Below are 19145 nucleotides of genomic sequence, written 5' to 3' on the forward strand. Positions count from 1 at the left end.
GAGCAACACACTCAGCGATGGTCAGATTGTTCTAGCTTTTCCATTATCCTTTTGGTGTTGAGTGATTTTTCAGATCTTAAAAAGAAACCAACACAAGGGCTCTCCTGGGCTGCAGTGTATATAACCTCTGTTTGCTAGGTTTCAGATAATGAAATAACAACAGGCAGTTGTGTCTCCAGAGAAACCTGCAAACCTTAGAGAGACATAAGAAAAATGAACAGTCAAAACAAAGATTATACATACCAAAAGAAAAAAAAAAATGAACCCACCATTGTAACTAGTTACAAGTTCTGCAAGAACTCATTTGTTTGGGCTAATCATAGTTGTGAACAACATAATTGCATGTTTTGTTCTTTTTTGTTGTTAGTTTCTTCATCATGTTTTGTGTGTGTATTTTTAACAGAAGACAATACAGTTACAGTCGTAAATACCGATTCACAAAATTAGATACGCTATTTCTATCTTGAACTTTTGTTTAGGGAAGTTCCACTTGATTTCAAAGTTAGGAAGAGTAGAGAAAAGCATAGAAGCACACTGTGGAGCTGTACTTGCAGGAAGGTGGAATTACGAAGGAACAGCACTGGTTACAGGTAAGCATTCTTAAGGTTGAAGTGTTTTGAAACCTAAAATAACGAAGAGCTCTTTCAAAAGAAAGCCTTCTGGTTTTTTAATATACAAAGTTAACATGCCATGGATAAATGTAGGGGTACAAAAATACAGTATTAAACAAAATTTATGAAAAGTGCTGTCAATAAAACGTGTAGAGTGTAAGTACTTTATGGGATAAATACACTAGAATGTTTTGGAAAAATAATTTAATCCTTGACATATATTTAAAAGATGTGATCCCAAATTTCGTAGTTTATCTTGTAGTTACATTGAATTTGAATGAATAAAACCGAGTCTATTAAGTGTTCACACACTGGTCTAGCTTGAAATTCTTATGAGAAAGCGGAGAAATGGAGACAGAAAATCAACAATATAAATGAAGTTAGCTATAATAAGATACTTTTTTTATGTCTTCATTATCACTGGGGTTATTATCACCATGTTTAAATAGAAGTTAATTTTGCACTATTTGATTAATGCTGTTTTAGAAGAATACCTATTTTAATAGAAGATCTAGTAAAAACATTTAGCTTTTTTAGTCATCCTATTTATTAGATGCTACCCTATTTACTTGAAAATAAGTGTTTTTAATATCAGAGGGCTTAACATGGTTTTGCAGATGTTCTGTACTTCATAAAGGAGAATATTTGATTTTTTTTTTTTTCCTTATCTGTTACCAAAAAAGATTGCTAAGTTGGTACATTTACATTCCTGCAGATGACATTTTGGGGTTTTAGCTGGGGAAGCTTACTTGAGGCCTCATGAGCATCTTGAATATTCCTGTGCTTCTCTTTCTCAATTATTAGGAGTGGTGTAGATCCAGCTGCAGGCTAACCCTCTCCTCTATCGAGAGTGATCTCCCAGTGTCTGCGTCTCTGCATGTCTTTTTGTCCTAAATCTTTTAGTAATTAGTTGCTTTTGGCATTTTTGTCAAAAACTTCTATCTTGATGTTAAGGGGAAGCTAATTAAATTTCCTGTGATGGCCTTCTCCTTTATGGGATTTCTGTTGGTGTCAGAATTTTCTGCAGCCTCCTGTTGATCTAGCACAGCTGATTTCTTTGGACAAATTCCAACTCAGTCCAGAAGTACTGAAGATAATTTTGGATCTGCTTGTTTCCAGACTCAGTCTGACTCTAAAATGCTGCTTCAAGGAACCCTGGCATGTTCCTCTGAAATCCCAGAGGGATAGAAATACTGTTCTTTTTTAAAGAGAGATTTGCTTCAGGAACATCTCCAAAGAAAAAGTCAAAATTGCCAATTGCCTCTTCAATCTTTTTTTTTGTTTGGTTTTTTGGGTTGTTTTTTTTTTTTTTTTTTTTTTTGGAAAGACTGCATGACACTTACGGGGAGTATGGGAATTCATCGCCATGTCCAGACAGTGTACTCTGAGAAGATCAACTACCCTTATACCACAGCTATACTGTGAGGAAGAGTTGAATCATTGATGATACTGTATCAGTTAAAATTTTCTCTATGGCTCTGCTTTAACAGGATCAAATGTGCACAAATAATATTTCTAAATTTTATGTTTTACACTTTTTAAACACTTAAAAGCTATATTGGCCAGATGTAAAAACCTGAAATCTGGTAAGTAAATTACCTTTGAGCGGAAGAATGGTGTTAAGCATCTAGGTGCATTTTTTCCTCATTAATTGAATCTGGGAGGCCTAAATGAAGGCCCAGAACTGTATATTTTAAATATGATAGCATGCTAGGAAATCTGTGTTCTTAATGTATATATAACTATGCTGTATAGTGTATAAGAACTTAATCTTTAATAAGTAAACTGAGTTTCTTGGTAACACACAGTTATGTTATAAAATTTAAGCCTCCAAATGGAGCCTTCAGTTATCTTCAGTTTCACCGTTTATCAACTGTGAAGCCTCCAGTTTAATACATAAAATCTGCTCCTACTCTTTTTGGGCTCCTCAGAGACTCATTTAATCAGCCTCGGGGCCATTGAACTGTAAATAGACGAAAAGCACTAGCAAAGCTGAATAGAAAATACAAAACTTAGGATACTTAAATAGTGGTGGACTTTCTCTTCCCAGGAGCAGCTTCAGATAAGAAGACTATAGGGATTTTCAGGAAGAGACTTGTTGATAATAGCAGAACAACAGCCTTAAATATTTTTCCTTAATATACTATCTATTTGCATGTTAGGAAGACTACATAAACAATATTTACCTGTAAGAAGACCTGGACTTATTCTAACTCTAGTGTTTCCTAGGTAAATACAAGTGCCATATTTGTTAGACTTATTATTGCATTTAAGTTGACGATTTCTGTGATAACTTTACAGTTGGTGAAGATGGCCAAGTGAAAATCTGGTCTAAAAGTGGAATGCTGAGATCCACTTTAGCTCAGCAAGGTAAGTTAATTTTCTTAGAGTTCCATTAGACCTTTTTAATTTGGGTTATTATGAAATATATTTAAATAACAGGCCCTAAATCTGGCAGTAATGGTTTGTCTAAGGATCTTAAGGCCTGGATAAACTTAACTAAAACTAAATGTAAATCATAGTTGAATACAGGGGGAACTGGATTTTTAATAAGGTGATTATCTTTAAAAAAAATTCTTTAAATGAAAAGTATTTTTAGGCAGTAGTTTCAGTTTCATCTTAAGGATTCTGGAGGGGCTAAAGACCTAAAAATAAAAAAATCCAGTTTTTAATACCAAGCCACAGACTGTTATGGTGAAACTGAAAAAAAAAAAAAAAAAATCTCTAAAAGCATTGCAAGAAAGCTTGAAAGATGCAAAGTGTGTGTAGGTTAGTTCCTCTGAACTTTAAAACTCTCAACAGTCCTTGGTTCATTTATCTGTTTAACACAGTAACTAATTTAGTATATGCAAACAGCCCTGCTGAAGTGAAACAATCCCTGTGCTTGAGTTCTTTGTTGAACTGGGGCCATGGAGACCAAACCTTGATCTTGGCTTTGTAACTACAGTTTTATACATCCTATAGTACTCCAGTTATTGAAGTCAATTTAACATCACATTATTGTAAAGTGCAACAGTATAAGCAGTAAATACATATTTATACAAACAATGTTTGATAGTTTTTATAATCATAATTTCTAACATTTTTGTAATATTTCAGTGAAGATACTGAGCTAGATTTTGTTTTTTAGACTTCATACATTGAGATCATGTGACCTTTTGACATTTTTTAAGAAACCACATGCACCTGGGGTTGGGTTAAATGTCAGACCCTTATCTCTTTCTAAAACAAATTATCTAAATTCTTTCAACCTGTTGAAGGCATTTTAACCACAGGAGTGAATGTAAAATGTATTTCAATTCTGTTAAGGAAGTTCATATTCAGATGTAATGTTTTTTCATGCTTACAATGTAGAAAGATAAGCCAACTGAACTATAATTTTTTTGAAAAAAAAAAAAAAAAGGTTGAAGCACACACTCTTCAGTATTTCTCAGTTGATATGTTTCAAGGTTTTTTATGCTTAATTGTGCTTATTTAAGGTTTGATGAAGCTTATAAAGTAAGAGACATGTTCCAGTTTGAAATATGCAAGCTAAATTTTCATTGATTTCTTAGAGTTTCTGGTACAATATAAAAGTACAGTTGAGTCCCCATGGAATAATTGTCATCTTTTATTTGTGTTTTAAGAGAAGAGCCTGTGAGGCTCAGAAAGACTTTAAATTTACAGGATCAGATTCCCACAGACCCCTCTGTAATCTACTAACATACCTGGGATTAGGATAGGATTCTGCAGAAATTGTTATGTTGTTTGAGAGGTATATCATGTTTGAGCTAATTTTTCATTTCCTTTATTATCTCCTTGAGAAATGAAAGGCTTCCCATTGCTAACATTCTTTCTACTCATTCCACTCTTTGTATTAGAAATAAATTTTCAGGCTCTTATCTTTGGATGATGGTCCACATGCCTATTCTATCTTTGGATTGTTGTTCACTACAAAAACATGAACATACATTTTTCCCTTTTTTAGCTTTTTCAGTACTTATATGGAGTGCTCTGGCCGCATGTCCTGCCATCATGCCAATGCATGGAATAAAGACAGTGTGACCTCATAACCTCTACTACATTCAGCCTCTAGCTGTAGTATTGCTGTTACGGCTGCGTTGTTCTTTGAGCCTGATCTCACTTCTTCGTCCTTGGATTATCTTAATATTCATCCTTTTGTTCCCTCTTTTCCTTAAACTGAAAGCTTCTTTCAAAAATGCTGTATTTGCAATCCTTTGGGCTTCCAGCTGACACGATGCACTGATATGTTTTGATTATTTTTCATGGATCTCTGGTATATGTTGGTAACCCACAGGTTTATGGTTAAAGCAAGATTTCTCTGTGTATTCAGTGGTGTACACACTGCAGTGTGACACTGTGCTCAAAGTGTCTGTGTTCAAGAGAGCCACAGAATTATGAAGAGTAGGATGTATAAAGGTCCACATGTGAAAGAAAAGATGTCTCTATCAGCACAAATTTTTACAGTGGTTTGTAGACTCTGACACTAAGATTGTTTGAGGTGATGTCTGTAGTGTCAGCGGTGCCACCTGCACTAACCGAATCCTTCACAGGCCAAACATCTGGTTAGGAGGAGCAGTGCTGAGTCCACAGTTGCATAGCCTCTCTTGAAATAAATGTCTGTCTAGAACTGCTACTCCTGAGGTTCATAAACCACTGGCTCTCTAACCCTCGAAGTCCTCTACAGAGTCAAAGGTCAAGCTGAAAATTAAGTCGAATGCAGGTTTGCCTTCCTCACAACAGTCCAGATTATTCTGCAGCACCATTTCTTTAGTCTGTCCCACCAGTGAAGCTGACAGCTTTGCTGGTAACTTTACTCTTACTCCAAGATCTGAGAATCTTCAGGGCAAGTTAGGAAGTCTCATGGATCCACCCTGAGTATTCCATTGCTAGAGCACCTGCTTCGATCCTGGTAATTGTTCTGGTGTCCCTAATTCCAGTCAAGACTGGAGTAATTCCTTGTGGGAAAGTCATGTTTTAAATCCACGGGATGACTTTATTTCTTGTGCTATGAAAACTTACTTTCTTTCAAAGCATTTGATAAAGGACATCACCGTAACCTTTATGAAAACACACGTACATTGTGCCAACCAAGTCAGTGCTCTCCATGTGCTTTTGGATTCTTGTTGAAGCCATGACTTCCCATTATAAAAGAATATGACACAATTATCATTTAAACATCATTACCCACAGACCTATTGTGCCTCTGCCAGTTTACCTCAGATGGATTTCTAATGCTTCAGGTGATTTGTGACACCTTTCTTTCAAATTGAATTTGTCATCTAGTACTCTTAAGACTGTATGTTTCTTGAGTACTTTGTCTTTTGGCCCAGCTGACTTTCTGATGGGCTTCCAGTGACTAGTATGCTGAGTAAGCACCAAGGAGCAATATGAATAATTGGTGTGTAGGTTCCCTTTTTGGTTAATGGAAGCAAAATCACAGCAGTTGCAATGCAGTTTAATTACAACATGTTTATTGAGAAGTGCAACTTCCTTTTTAAGGGACAACTGTATTCCAACTGCAGCTCCTATTTTTTGTGCTGCCATAGAGAGACATAAAATCTTCTGAATTAACGTTTCTACTCCCGTGAAAGTAAAAAGTCTCACACGGACTTGCTGTTCTAATTACCGAAGTATCTGCTGTGGCTGTGTCAGTGACTGCTCTATCGCTCCTGCACTCAGCCCTGGCTCTTTATCTGCTGTATGCATTGGCCACGGGAATGCTTTATTTGGGATTAACGTCTGCTAGTAGAGCACCGAGATGTGGAAAGCCCACCCTGGGTGCTTAATGCTGATGTTCCTCCCTCAGATCTTCTCTCAGCCCACCTTTTCCGCTTTTCTCACTTCTTTACTCAGAGAGTATTTTTTCCTGAAGCTGTTGATCACCAATGCAATTCACTGCAGTTTGTCTGTTCTGCTGAATTTTTCTTTCCACAGCAATGCAATGTGTTGGCAGTCTTTTCCCAACCAAGTTCTTGTTAAGTGCAGAAGGAAATGAGTTAACTTAGCTCCTGCTGTTAAGCCCTGGAAATTGTGGTTAAGTAGTCAGCCATCATAAAAAAGTTAAACATTTGGTTTAAATATAAAAGTCTTCTGATTGTTAAATCAGCATTAGAGCAGGACAAAAATTAGTTTATTTAGAATTTCTGTACAGCTGGTGACAGAATTTATGTCATTTTCAACATAAATTGCTGCCAGTAGGAAAATAGCTAGTGCCAGATTTACTTAATACATGTTGCATGTTTCTGTGAGTTGTCTCCTGTAATGGTTGATGAGTTTAAAAAAAAAAAAAAATCACATCATTCTGTATTTCTGAGTAACATAAAATAAATGCCTTCAGAGAAGAAAATATACAAAGTACAAAAATATTCAGAAGCTATAAACCAGGTCTCAGTTTAGAGTTTGAATATTTGGAAACTCAAATTGAGTTGAGTGTGCTGAATTGATGTTTCAGTTTTTTGTTCAGAGAGAGAATTTGAAGGCTTAAGTGGTAAGATATTAGATGATTTTAGGACAGTTGATGTAGCGGTTCAGTTGCTTAAGTATCTAAATCTCATCAAAATATTCCCAGAAAAAGATACTCCTGAGTCATTTTTTGAAATGGAACTTAATATGCCAAAAGTGTCTGAAAATTTTACCCTGTAAGAGCGTATTTTAAGCCTTCTGGGGTTTTTTATTACCATAAGTGATAGATGTACAAAAAATGGTTTATTTGCTCGATTTTAATTCATTTGATCAATACTTGGTTATCAGCTGAAATATGCATGACTCCCTAAGAAGTAAATTCTCTGAGAATTTAGGAGAATTTTTTTCCATTTTCCTCTTCTAAAATGATGAAATTGTCAAATACCAACATTTAGGTTGTAACAGTTGCTCTTTCTGAGGTGTTTTTGATTTCTCAAACAGAACTTTTGGGGTACAATTCAGTTGTGTTAATGTAAGTGTGCCATTTGAAGTTCATTGGGCTATTCTGCCTCACCTCTAACCTGTTCTGGAAGGAGACAGATCTCCCTCAGGTCCTGTGTCGGGTCTGTAAGCTCCACCTGCCTATCTTAGAGTACCCGAGGTACATCACATTGCTTAGGTGCTCGTGTTTAGACAATTGAATTGTGTCTACAGAGGCCTCATTTCTGCCAGTGACAATATTCAGCCTGTTGGAGAAAACCAGATGCCTGAAATAAGCCTTTTCTTTCCCATTTCAGAAGGTGTGGAAGCAAGTTTTACACAAAGTAAAGAGAATGGTCTGAAAGGGTCTTATTACACAGTCTCCCTCCTTGCAGTTTTATATGCACTGTAATGTTGAGGCCGTGCTGAAACTTGCTGTCCATTGCTACAGGGCTTTTGCTGTGATAGAAATAAATGTTTGGACATGCTCTTTACTTAACTTCCTTAGTTTTATTTGCAAGGAATCAATGATTATTCTTCTTCAGGGGAGACTAATCCTGTCAAGTACTATGGAAAATATTTGCATAGTTGGCAAGTCTGATTTTGATTTTTTTTTTTTTTTTTTTTTCCTGGATGCTTTTCCCATGTAATTTTTTACTTTCTTCTGTTTTCAAAAAAGGTCATTTGAAAACTGCAACATAACATGGTTTTAAAACGAAACAGTCAGCCTTATTCTAGATACATCATTCTGGAGTTTTCAATCTGGAAAAAAAAAATGTTTTCAATTAATTGGGGAAAATCTGTGAAGTCTACAGACCACTCTTTTTAGTTTTATTTGTTCTCATGTGTTTTGTAAGTTGCTTGTGTGGGGGATGTTTGGGTTTTTATATGTATAGCAAAGCAAAAAATATGTGTTTTGTTAGAGGCTTAATTATGGAGCCTAAACATTTCACAAAGAATAATTTAGGTGCAATACAAAGCTTTTCCTAGCCACATTTGTGTTCAGTCTCACCTTTGTAGGTGAAAAGAGCTATTTTCTGAGGTCTGTTGATGAGTATTAGGATGACTGTTGTCATGTTGATTTTCTGTATCTCTTAAGTGACAACTGTGAATAAAATTGCATCAGTATAAAAGATTAAATATAAAATGCAGCTATTACTGTTTGTTTTCTGGAGTTGTGTAAAACTGTTCACTTACAAAGAAGTTTTACAAATTAATAGCATGGTAAATGGCAATAGTTAATGAGGTTTGAGAAAGGTGCAATATTAAAAACACAGTATTAAAGTGATAGGTGGTGACATGATGGACCATCTACCTGACTTGCTGGGCTTACTTTTGATACAAATATTTGTTGGTTTTAAATTGGGTATTGGTCAGCATCACAGTTAGTGGCCTCAGCATTAGATTTAATCATACTGTAGGTATTCTGGCGAACAAGTTTGCAGGGATTTCAAGGTAAACATGAAATGGTTTTGTAGGTATTTGTAGAAAGTGTCTACAAACTAAACATATAACAAGAAGTAAAATCTGAAGATTCGACAGCTGGGCATCAAAGGCTGACTTTGTGAACTGATCAGTTGGGAAGAGATAACATTTTAATACTGAATGAAAGATGCCACAATGTAGATAGACCTTAAAAGTGAACTAGCCATGAAGAACTTTGATATAATGGAGAAAATTGTACAAATAGAAAGGAGAACACAAATCTTTGCGGTGTCCTGGTTAACCATGGGCCAGGGGATCAGCACATCAAGGTGTGAGAGAAGCACCTTAAACGTGAAAGGTGACCCAGAAATGAGAAGGACAGTGTCATCTTGTTTTGCTCAACTATATCTTGGAATAAATTGGTCAGATTTTTATTTTAAGAGTGGGGAAACAAAAACAATTGGGAGTATATACGTGAGTTTCAGTGAAGCTGAAGAAACAAAGTTGTCTAGTTATGAAGATGATTTGACTAAAGAAGAAATCTTACAATAGAAGAATAAATTTGGTGGTCTGAATTCTTCCAGAGGGGGTTTTATAGAGAGCATGAAGAAGAAAGTGGTAAATGTAGTTGGAGTCTGCTGGGACAGACCTTGCAATAAAATTGGTAGGTCTTAAGTGATGCATTGAAAAAATGGATAGGTACTCTATGAGAAAAGGAGATACCTATAGCAGTAGTAGTCACACGCATTTTCAGTAGCCCAGATGTACTATTGGACAAGCCATCACTTCATTATTTGTTTTGCACAGAGTTGAGTTGTTCAGAGTTAAGTTTAGAGTGGCCCCATTGAAAGTGGTAGGTGTTTGACGGTTTACTTGAGTGAATTTGCCAGGACTTCACCCTGTGTATTTTTATTTCCTTGAGGAGTGTTGGAAGGGTATGCAGCATCAGCTAAAGTCTTCAGAGTTGTCCTTCTGGGTTGCATCTGCCTCTTACTGGTGTTTCTGTGGCTAAAACGTGAAGTGAACCAGTAAGCATGGCCACAAGTGCAGTCAGACAAGCGTGGAGGACAAATGGTTGCCCCTAGTTTGGCTTTCTCCCGCTCCTGAATTTTTGATGTGTGATTTTTAAGTAACCAGTTTGAAGCAGCTATATCAGTTTCTGCATAATTTGATCAGATAATCATAAGGAATGTTCTCTTTCTTTCTTACTGTCTACAGGAACACCAGTGTACTCAGTAGCCTGGGGACCTGATTCTGAAAAAGTTCTCTATACTTCAGGGAAGCAGCTGATTATTAAACCTCTTCAGCCAAATGCTAAAGTTTTGCAGGTATCATTACATACGTTAAGATTATCTCACACTTCCACGTGAAAACTTTTTGCAGTTAATTAGAGTTTTGCCAAACATAAAATGTTTGTGCTAAATTTTTCCATGCAACATACATATGGCTCATTTCTACCTCCCTGCTCCCGCCAGTTTTTCATTTTTTTGAGAATAAGGAGATTGTTCATTTCTCTAAACTAAAAAAATTTTGATAGTTTCTGCTGTGAATATTCTTCAGGCACATGACTAAGCATTTCCCTTTTCATAAATAAAAAGCAAAAAGATACAGAAGCCTTTCCCTTTTCCTTTGTTCCAAAAAGGCAGAAGGATACAGAAGCAATCGTTCAGAACGTGCTTTTAGTGCAGATTGTTATGCTTTCATTCGCCTTGTTCAAGCTGTATTTAATTTATTTTTCTGCAGAAGAGATGATGTCTGTGCAATTGTACTGTTGGAAACCTTGATCTACATTGAGTGTATGAATGCTAGTAAATGATGAATGATAAATATTAAAACCAGAAGTTGTCAGACTTGTTGCATCTATGTTTAATTTATTTTTTTCTATTTCAGTGGAAAGCCCACGATGGACTTATTTTAAAAACTGACTGGAACTCAGTTAACGATCTTATTCTTTCTGCAGGTGAAGATTGTAAATATAAGGTGAGTACTGGTTAACTTTTTAGGGAAAACTAAGTGTCCAAAAAAGATAATAGGCATTCTGATGTTTTCTAATTTTAATAATACTTGGACGCTCAAAATTAAATGAGAAGTCTTTCAGTTTTCAAGAAAAACGTGTAACCATAAGTTGTATTATTTGTAAATACATCTTGCTCTGTCTAGTATTAGAATTTTTTTTTTAAATATGGCAGAATAAAATAGGTAACATGCAAGTGAAAAAAACTCCAAAAGGAAAATCTGTAGAAATATAGAAATGATTACTTGAAATAGTATAAGCTATGTCATATACTGAAAAAGGTAATGGCATATAAAATTAGAGGAGATAAAGCTGCTGTTTTCTATTACAGGAGCATTAGTGAATCCCTTAAGAAATTTTTTGGTTAGTATATACTATATCCAAAATAGAGAACGCATATTGTGCTTCTTCCCTTAAGTGGGAACTTATTTTTAATTGTATCATATTTGGTTCTATCATTCTCTTAAGTGTATAATGCCATAATGTACATAAAAATGTACACAATTAAGAAATTAAAAAAAAAAAAAATCCAAGTGTTAAAATCAAATTACTTCACACTGTGAACTGGCTTCCTGGTATTCTGTTGGCTTCAATCGGTGAGAAAATCTCTTTGGTCTGGAAATTTGCAGAGGTGCCTTGCATTGTTGGGAAACGAGCGCAAATGGAATAAACCTTGTGGTTATTTTACAGACTCACAGTAATATGCAGGGAACAAAAATCATTCGTTCAAAATATTTTATACAGAATAATGTAACATTTGCCATAGCAGCAAAGCAAAGTCTATAAACCAATATTGATTAGGAACAACCTTTAATGGAAAATGAAATATATGTGATTTTTCTAGTTGCACAAAAAGCACTGAAAAAACTTAGTATATTTCTGCAACTTCCATGATCATGAGGGAAGATGATAGCTCTAGAATTAGTAAAGGTATGCCTCAACTATGTTCACATAGATATATATTTAATTTTTTTAAAGGTTTGGGACAGTTATGGACGTCTACTCTACAGCTCACAGCCCCATGAATATCCTATAACATCTGTTGCCTGGGCTGTGGATGGAGAATTATTTGCTGTGGGGTCTTTTCATACTTTGCGTCTATGCGATAAAACTGGGGTAAGTAACAATTCTTGGGAAATAGCAGATGTGGAATTGTACAAACTTATTGATAATACAGTAAATATTCCTGAGGATATACATGTACCGGCAGGTATTTTTATTAGCAAAAACTAGTCATGACTTCCAGCACCTTTCTACTGGGTGTATCTGACTAAAATACTGCCTTCTTGCTCTGCTTAGCTGCACTTCTAGATATGTTTCGGGTTGGATAAAATTTTTTTGTAGTATTTTGCCTTTCAGGACATACAATTTTTCTGTGCATTTTTTAGCTTTTTTCCTTAAAAACACAAAGAATTTACAAGAGTCTCTTGTAAGGCAACCGTAAAATGCAGTTATGAACCATAAAAAGCATGGAGTGTATAACAATAACCTATTTTAAAGAGGAGGTAGAAGATCAATGTCTTGTGCTTTTATTATTTAGCTTTTTTTCTGAAAAAATACTAAGAGTTGACAAGCACATCTCACAAGGAGATCACAAAATTCAATCATCAGGCATTAGAAATGGTAAGGATAAAGCAGTAGTAGTAGAGAAGCTAAGAAAACATTCATGCTTCTACTTCTGATGGCTAGACAGGACACAGCTTTTCCAGATAAAGGCATACTTTAATCCTCTCATCTGAGCATCTCTATTACTTCTTAACTGTTGTGAGAGGAGAAAGGTTCCTAAAGGAGATAACTTTGGTTTTGGTTTGGGGTTTTTTTTTCCTTACTTGAAGCTTTACTCCCGGTTTGTTGTTGTTGACTTAGGGTTTTTTTCAACTTGGTCTCCAATGAAAATTAATTTAATGCAGTTTCATCTGCCTTCATGGTATTCTAAGTAAGTTAGCCCAGAGCACAGATTGACCTGATCGTCTCTGGATTTCCTGTGCTTCTGCAAGTTTTTGTTCAGACTTGTGTTGCGTCAAACCTTGCTGGTTTGGGACTTTTATTGTCCCATTCTCTACATTTTTTCTTGTTGTGTTTGTTGCTCTCTTGCTCAGATTGAGAAGACAGCGTTTGCTGTGGTGTTTCAGGCATCTTCGGTAGAGCATGGTTCTCCTTACCATGAACTTGAACTATGTGTTTCGAGTATTTTTAGATTCGTGAAGAAGAGCCCTTAAAAATTATGTGACAAGAGGCATGCAGGATAAGATCTCTGAGTCTTCATATTTCACTTTCTGTACTGATTTTGGTTTCGCTGATCTTCTTTGACAGAAGTAAGTGTGAGCTAGGCATTAAATCTGAAGTAGGGATTGTTTCTATTTTCTGTGCCTTTTCCTCTTACTTGCTTTGAAAACTTCCTATTGCTACTTAACCTGTATAAGTACAATTTGATGATAATTATCTTAAAGGGAAACAAAAGTACTCACATGCAACTTCTTTTGGAAAATATTCATTTTCTGATTTTAAAAAAAGTTGTTTTGATATCTACATTTTTAAGATTTTTATGTGAAGGAGATTTTTATTACCTGTACATTAGAAACATACTAAAAAGTTAGAAGAGTGAAGGTAGTGAGTAGAGTTGGAGCCTGAGGTATGAACTTGTGCAAAAGATAGGGGTACACTACTCACATAGGTAACAAAGGTATTGAAGTAGGTGTAAAAGATAATGAGGTAAAGAAGGTATTTTCTCTCTCTTTGGTATAAGGCTGGAGAGCAGATAGCAATTTCCATCATCTGATGTTTTTCACTGTTGAAATTATTCTTTTAAAAGAAGATACATCTTCCTGTTAGATTTGTCTGCCTTTGTTTTGTTCAAAATTGGATACTCTTTCTCTTTGCAGAAGAAAATGGACAACTTGTCTCTACACACACAGTCAAAGATTGTGCAGTCATGCCTCAGCTGGTAGGGGGTGGGACACTCGGATGGGTGTTAAGTGGCTACACCACCAGTGGGGAGGGACATCTTTTCCTCTTTCTGGCATTCTTCTGGCTGGGTTAATTTTAGGCATTGAGTGTGGGATTTTGTCATTATCTTTACCAGCTTGGTGCGCGTATCTGCCCATAGACTTGCTGCTTCCCTCAGAAGGGTCCTTTAGGATTGCCTCAGGGCTTTTGTTCCTAGGCAAGGTGGATAGGAAGATTTTTCTCCATTTTAATACACCGCTCAACTCCACTTAAAATGTAATTAAAGCAGTAATCTACCCTGACTGTTGCCTTTCCATCTCCCTATATAAATATGCTGTTGTAGAAGTGTTTATATACCTATACCATATTTCAGTTGATGAAGCCAACTAAGATATATTTGTATAAAGCAATTTATATAATTACATGTGTGTTGGACTATATATATAACATCTATTGGTTTAAACCATCAGACTAGCCATTAGTATTTTCTTCTCAAAACAGCACTTTAAACCACGCCCTCTTCTTCCACAACCACTTTCCATCTGCTTTCTGAGCGCTGGGATCACTGAGCTATACCAGCAAGAGGTAAACTGAAATAAATATGCCCTTGTGTGGGTGAGACCAGCAGTCTGAATTGTATTTTGCACTCAATATAGATTTATGCTTAAATGTGGCAAAGACTGGCTCAGCAAAAGAGGAAGAAAACTACTAGATTTCTTTTTCTGCTGTCATGTGTGCTGTTTTGTTGCATATAGCTTTTGTTTCCGATCCCCAGGGCCTGACTGTTTTTCTTGCTAGTTATTATGTAATATAATTTACTGTAAGTATGGTTCCAACTCCTGCTAGCTGAAAACCAGTAATTTTTTAATCAGTGTTTAATATTAAACAGGCTTGTGGACTTTGTTTGAAATTTTAATGCAGGTAGGTTTATTTTTTCATAAAATTAAGGGTTCCTTTACCTAGTTTATGACTCAACTCTTAAAGAAACAAAGGCATGTACAGTAGCTAGTGCCAGATGCCTTTGTCTGTTTAGCAGCTAACAATGATAATTTATTATCTTAAAAGTCATGATTTTTCATGAAACTTTCTTTCCTGACATTGAATGTAAATAGTTACTAAAGAAGTAGCTTTGCTAGTACTGAGGGAAAAGGAAGAATGATTCACATACCACCAGAGTGATGGAGTTTGAAGAGAACCAGACCTGGCTTTTACTGGTCAACATAGACATTTTTATTATGTCTGATGTAATGGAGCTGTATTGGCAAATTGCTCCTCAGGGAGCCATCAGGCGATATATATATCTCATTAACTCTTCTCTAGCATATGTGTTCAGTTTGGGGACATAATTAAATTAAATTCTGTTAGTGTATGTTCTTTTCTCCTATTCTTTTCTTTCTACCTGGATACTTTGTTCTAGCAGCTTCATGTTGAAAAAGAAAACTACAATTCTAATAGTAACTTCTAGAAGTTTTATTTCTTCATTTAAAAATCACTTTTGTTCCAATAACAATATGTATAGAAAAGAAATTATTATGGCTATCCTACAGAATACCAAACAAAATATATTTAATGTTGAAATTTGCTGCCTGCTTTAATACCCACGATCATTAATCCTGCAGAGAAGGCTAAGATAAATTTTAAAGTATATATATTGAAATGTAAAACTGGATGTATTGATGGATAGTCTTTAGCCTTCCTGGTGTTCACAGTTTTTCAGAATCTAATCACTTGGATGGAGGGCAGTGCTTAAAAAGTTCATTTATGTAAGCTATTTCCTGTGGCTCTGCATGCTTCCCTTGACATTACTGATCAGGTCAAAATATTTACACAGTAAGAGATGGTAAGAATGACTGAAATTCACTGATTTCCTCCTTCCCCACTCCACTCCCACATAAGTATCTTAGAAAATGGACCATACCCATCTGCTCTAAAGACAGGTTGCTTTCCCAGTGCCTTGGAGAGTGTAGAAGGATAACTGATAAAAAACTTTAAAGTGAAACACTGTGGTCAAATTAATCCTTTTAAAATTGCCAACAAAAGGTCACAAAGATGGACATCAACTTTATATTTTAATAACACTAAATATATTTATGCCTTTGTTTTGGGGAGGCCTTTTAGATTTTTCTTCCATGAATGATTTATTTACCCTTAATGGGGACTGATCAGTTTGATTTGATTTTGGTTGTTATTTTCCAGATTAATTGTGCTCTTGTTGAACATTTTTTTGGTGATGTTTATCTACAGTCTGTTTTCATAAATAAGTTGATGTTTGACTGCTAAATACTGCCCTTTGATTTACTTTTATCTTGATTTCATCACCATGCTTAGCAAATGCTCTGTAATGAAAGCAGTTCTCTGCATAGATCTGTAAGTTCATGTTTTTAAATGATTATGTACATTCTACAAACTTTCTCCTTTATTACAGAATGAATTGTGGCCGTTTGACTAGACGGGTAGGTTGCATATTTGACTGATTCTGTTATATGTGGCTTTTTATATTCCATGGCTTGCTCCATGGAATGTCTAATCTTGCTACAAGTTCTATAAAAAATATTTGGAAAACTTAATAAAAATCAGGGAATAATGCCTAATATCTATAGAAAATAAAGGAAAACTTTCTGCAAGTGTAACGACTACTTCTCACCTGCCACCCTGTTTAAAACAAGTGTGTGTATGGTGCTATGGCTAAAAAATACGGAGCTCTGTGATGACGTGTTTCTATTCAGCTTTGTCTCAAAAGTACAGACTTGAGCTTAATCAAAGTTAATTACATTAATTTGATGTCCAGTGTTAGTCATATGTTAAATAGTTGTCAGTGTTTGTCCTTTTTTCCTAGTTTTTTTAAACTAACGGAAAAAAAGCATCTAAGAATTTTAAAACTACAATATAGCAGGCATCTACAGAGAAGAAGCTTTGAAGATAATTTGTTTAGCATTAAAGCCATGATTTTCATACATGACAGTAAATTATATGACCATTATAAAATTAACATAATTATGCTTTAAATTAACATTATATATTAGACAAATATAAAAGAGAGCGCAAGATTTTGGAGATTAATGTACATAGTGCATATGTGTTTGTAGTATTCTGGTCATGCTGAATTGTCCTAAACTAGAGCACTATGAAAAACCAAGCAAATCTGTTTTCTATAGAGTTACAATGAGCTTTGATCCCATTACATTTAGTTTTAGTCTTGTTTCACAGAGATATGCATTTGGCAGTGTAACAAAAATAAATTTTTTTTCCTGCGCTGTCTCTATTTCATCTACCTTTATTAACAGTCATGATCCTGAATTCTTTGTAGCTCAATAAAAGAAAAAATGTTACAGATAGATAGGTTTTCCATGGAGTTATGTTGTTGACCAGTTCTTTCCAAGTTGGCATATTTTAATTTATTAGAATTGGCTAATGTAACTTCTGGAAGAAAATGAAAACATATGGATCATCTATGGAAGTAATAATCTATTTAAAGAAGTACATCAATGTTTCATTTTCTAAGATTAAGAATTTATATGGGACAGTTTGTCATCCTGGTTTTAGTTCTTGGGTCTAATAATTGTGAGAATGTGCTTGAATTTAAGGAGAATTTTAGATATCCTTTGTTTGTTTTTGTTCTTCTAATACACAGCTTAATACCTGACCTGGAGGTCATGGCTTAGTTCTTGATAATTCACGTTAATTACTGGGGTCAAGTCCAACAAATGTTTAAGAAGGCAACAGGAACCTGTCATAGTTTTATACTTCACTAGTTGTGTCAAGGATGGTTTCTCCTCTTCGGGTAAATTGCCCTATATTCACACGTAGCACTGGATTTCCTTGTCTCCAGTTATGCATGTTGTCTCTGGTTTGTAGAATCTTCTGTGGATTCCTGTGTGATAGGAATTGAAAGCCCAGTAAGTCTTATATCGTAAAATATCGTTATATTTTATACTCAGTAAAATATCGGGAGGGTGGGTGTATGTGTGTGTATATAGACATATATACATATATATTTCCCACGAATTAATTCCATATATGTGTGCATATTCAGGTGTTTCTAATGCACCTAAGTATGAATTTGCTTTGGATAATTGATTTTTCTGATCTTGTAAGATCCAATTTGCCTTCCATTACATCAGAAAATTAATAGTAATTTTCTGATGAGAAGCTTCTGGGCAGTTTGCACTAAAGTGTTGGTTCATCACTCAGAAGTAGCGAGAGCTGATTGCCAGCTTTTAATGGACTTTCAGACTATAATATGTTTTCAGCTGTCGGCTGCCTCTGCACTAATGTGAAATGCCCTATGGGGCACAAGGGAAACAGAGCCTTCACTTAAAGAAAGAAAGAAAGAAAGAAATAGAGGTCCTCAGTTTCAGAGGACCTGAAACTTTCTTTGTCAGACTTGGATGGAAGTCTGGTTCTAGCACACTTGTCTTGGTTTATATCAGTTGGGGCATAAAAGGACAAGAGCAGGTATTTGTTGTTAAGTCCGTTCTGCGCTCTGATTCCTGGAATGGATTGTGGGGGAGAGTGCACATTCTCTTTTCATAGACAAAGGCAAAATAATGGGCAAAGACTGTTATTAAAGTCAGTGGATTAGGTATGCTGTGTATGTGTAGATTCTGACATCATGGGGAGGGTCAGCAGTATCAGTTTTAGTTCAGCTTATGTCAGCATTCCCTGTTCAAAGTTCCACATGCTGGTAAACAGCCGAAACAGAGAGCAGCCAGGAACAACCAAGTGTCCTCTGCACAGCTGTCATCAGTATTACTCTTATCATTTAAAATATAAGAAAATACTTTTTCCCCTCTATGGTTTTTTCAGGACGTTTATGCTGTGGTGTTATGGGGATAACCATTCTTAATGTATTGTGTTCATTCCAGAAATAGTAACTAACTAGATCCTTCATATCGAGTCTTGGAGCATCAATATAATACATGTGAAAGACTGTCCTTGTTCCTGGGACACAGAGTTCCCTGAATCTGCTCATTGAAATAATTTCACCGATGTCTCAAGAGCCTCCTCAGTTTCCATTTATGGAAGTCAGGCAGTGTTCAATGACTATAATACTTCATCTTTTTTACTACACTGTGCAATCAGAAAAGGGGAGCTTAAATTATTGCTTTTATGTATTTATTTAATATAATGAAACTTTTATAACTACTGTTCTTGTTCTTGAGAGTGTTTGTTGAATTCAATGAAAAATTAACTATGACACAGGAAAAGTATAAGCCACACAGTAATACCAAAGTATAATATTGCAACTAATGTTAAAACAACAT

General features: G+C 35.4%; 1 protein-coding gene across 4 annotated transcripts in view; it reads left to right on the top strand.

Moving 5' to 3' along the window:
• The window catches only part of IFT80 (intraflagellar transport 80), a 55454-nt gene that overhangs the window by 11609 nt on the left and 24700 nt on the right, over nucleotides 1-19145 (top strand). For 3 of the 4 annotated variants that reach the window (XM_074834344.1, XM_074834346.1, XM_074834345.1), the window contains exons 5-9: nucleotides 480-590; nucleotides 2913-2981; nucleotides 10140-10249; nucleotides 10812-10901; nucleotides 11914-12051. In XM_074834344.1, coding sequence (XP_074690445.1) covers nucleotides 480-590; nucleotides 2913-2981; nucleotides 10140-10249; nucleotides 10812-10901; nucleotides 11914-12051 — 518 coding nt within the window. Of the gene's footprint in view, nucleotides 1-478; nucleotides 591-1415; nucleotides 2198-2912; nucleotides 2982-10139; nucleotides 10250-10811; nucleotides 10902-11913; nucleotides 12052-19145 lie in introns of those variants that run through there. The other variant, XM_074834347.1, reaches the window with a different exon arrangement.

Source organism: Strix aluco, chromosome 9 (assembly GCF_031877795.1).
Source record: "Strix aluco isolate bStrAlu1 chromosome 9, bStrAlu1.hap1, whole genome shotgun sequence".
NCBI classification, from domain to species: domain Eukaryota; kingdom Metazoa; phylum Chordata; class Aves; order Strigiformes; family Strigidae; genus Strix; species Strix aluco.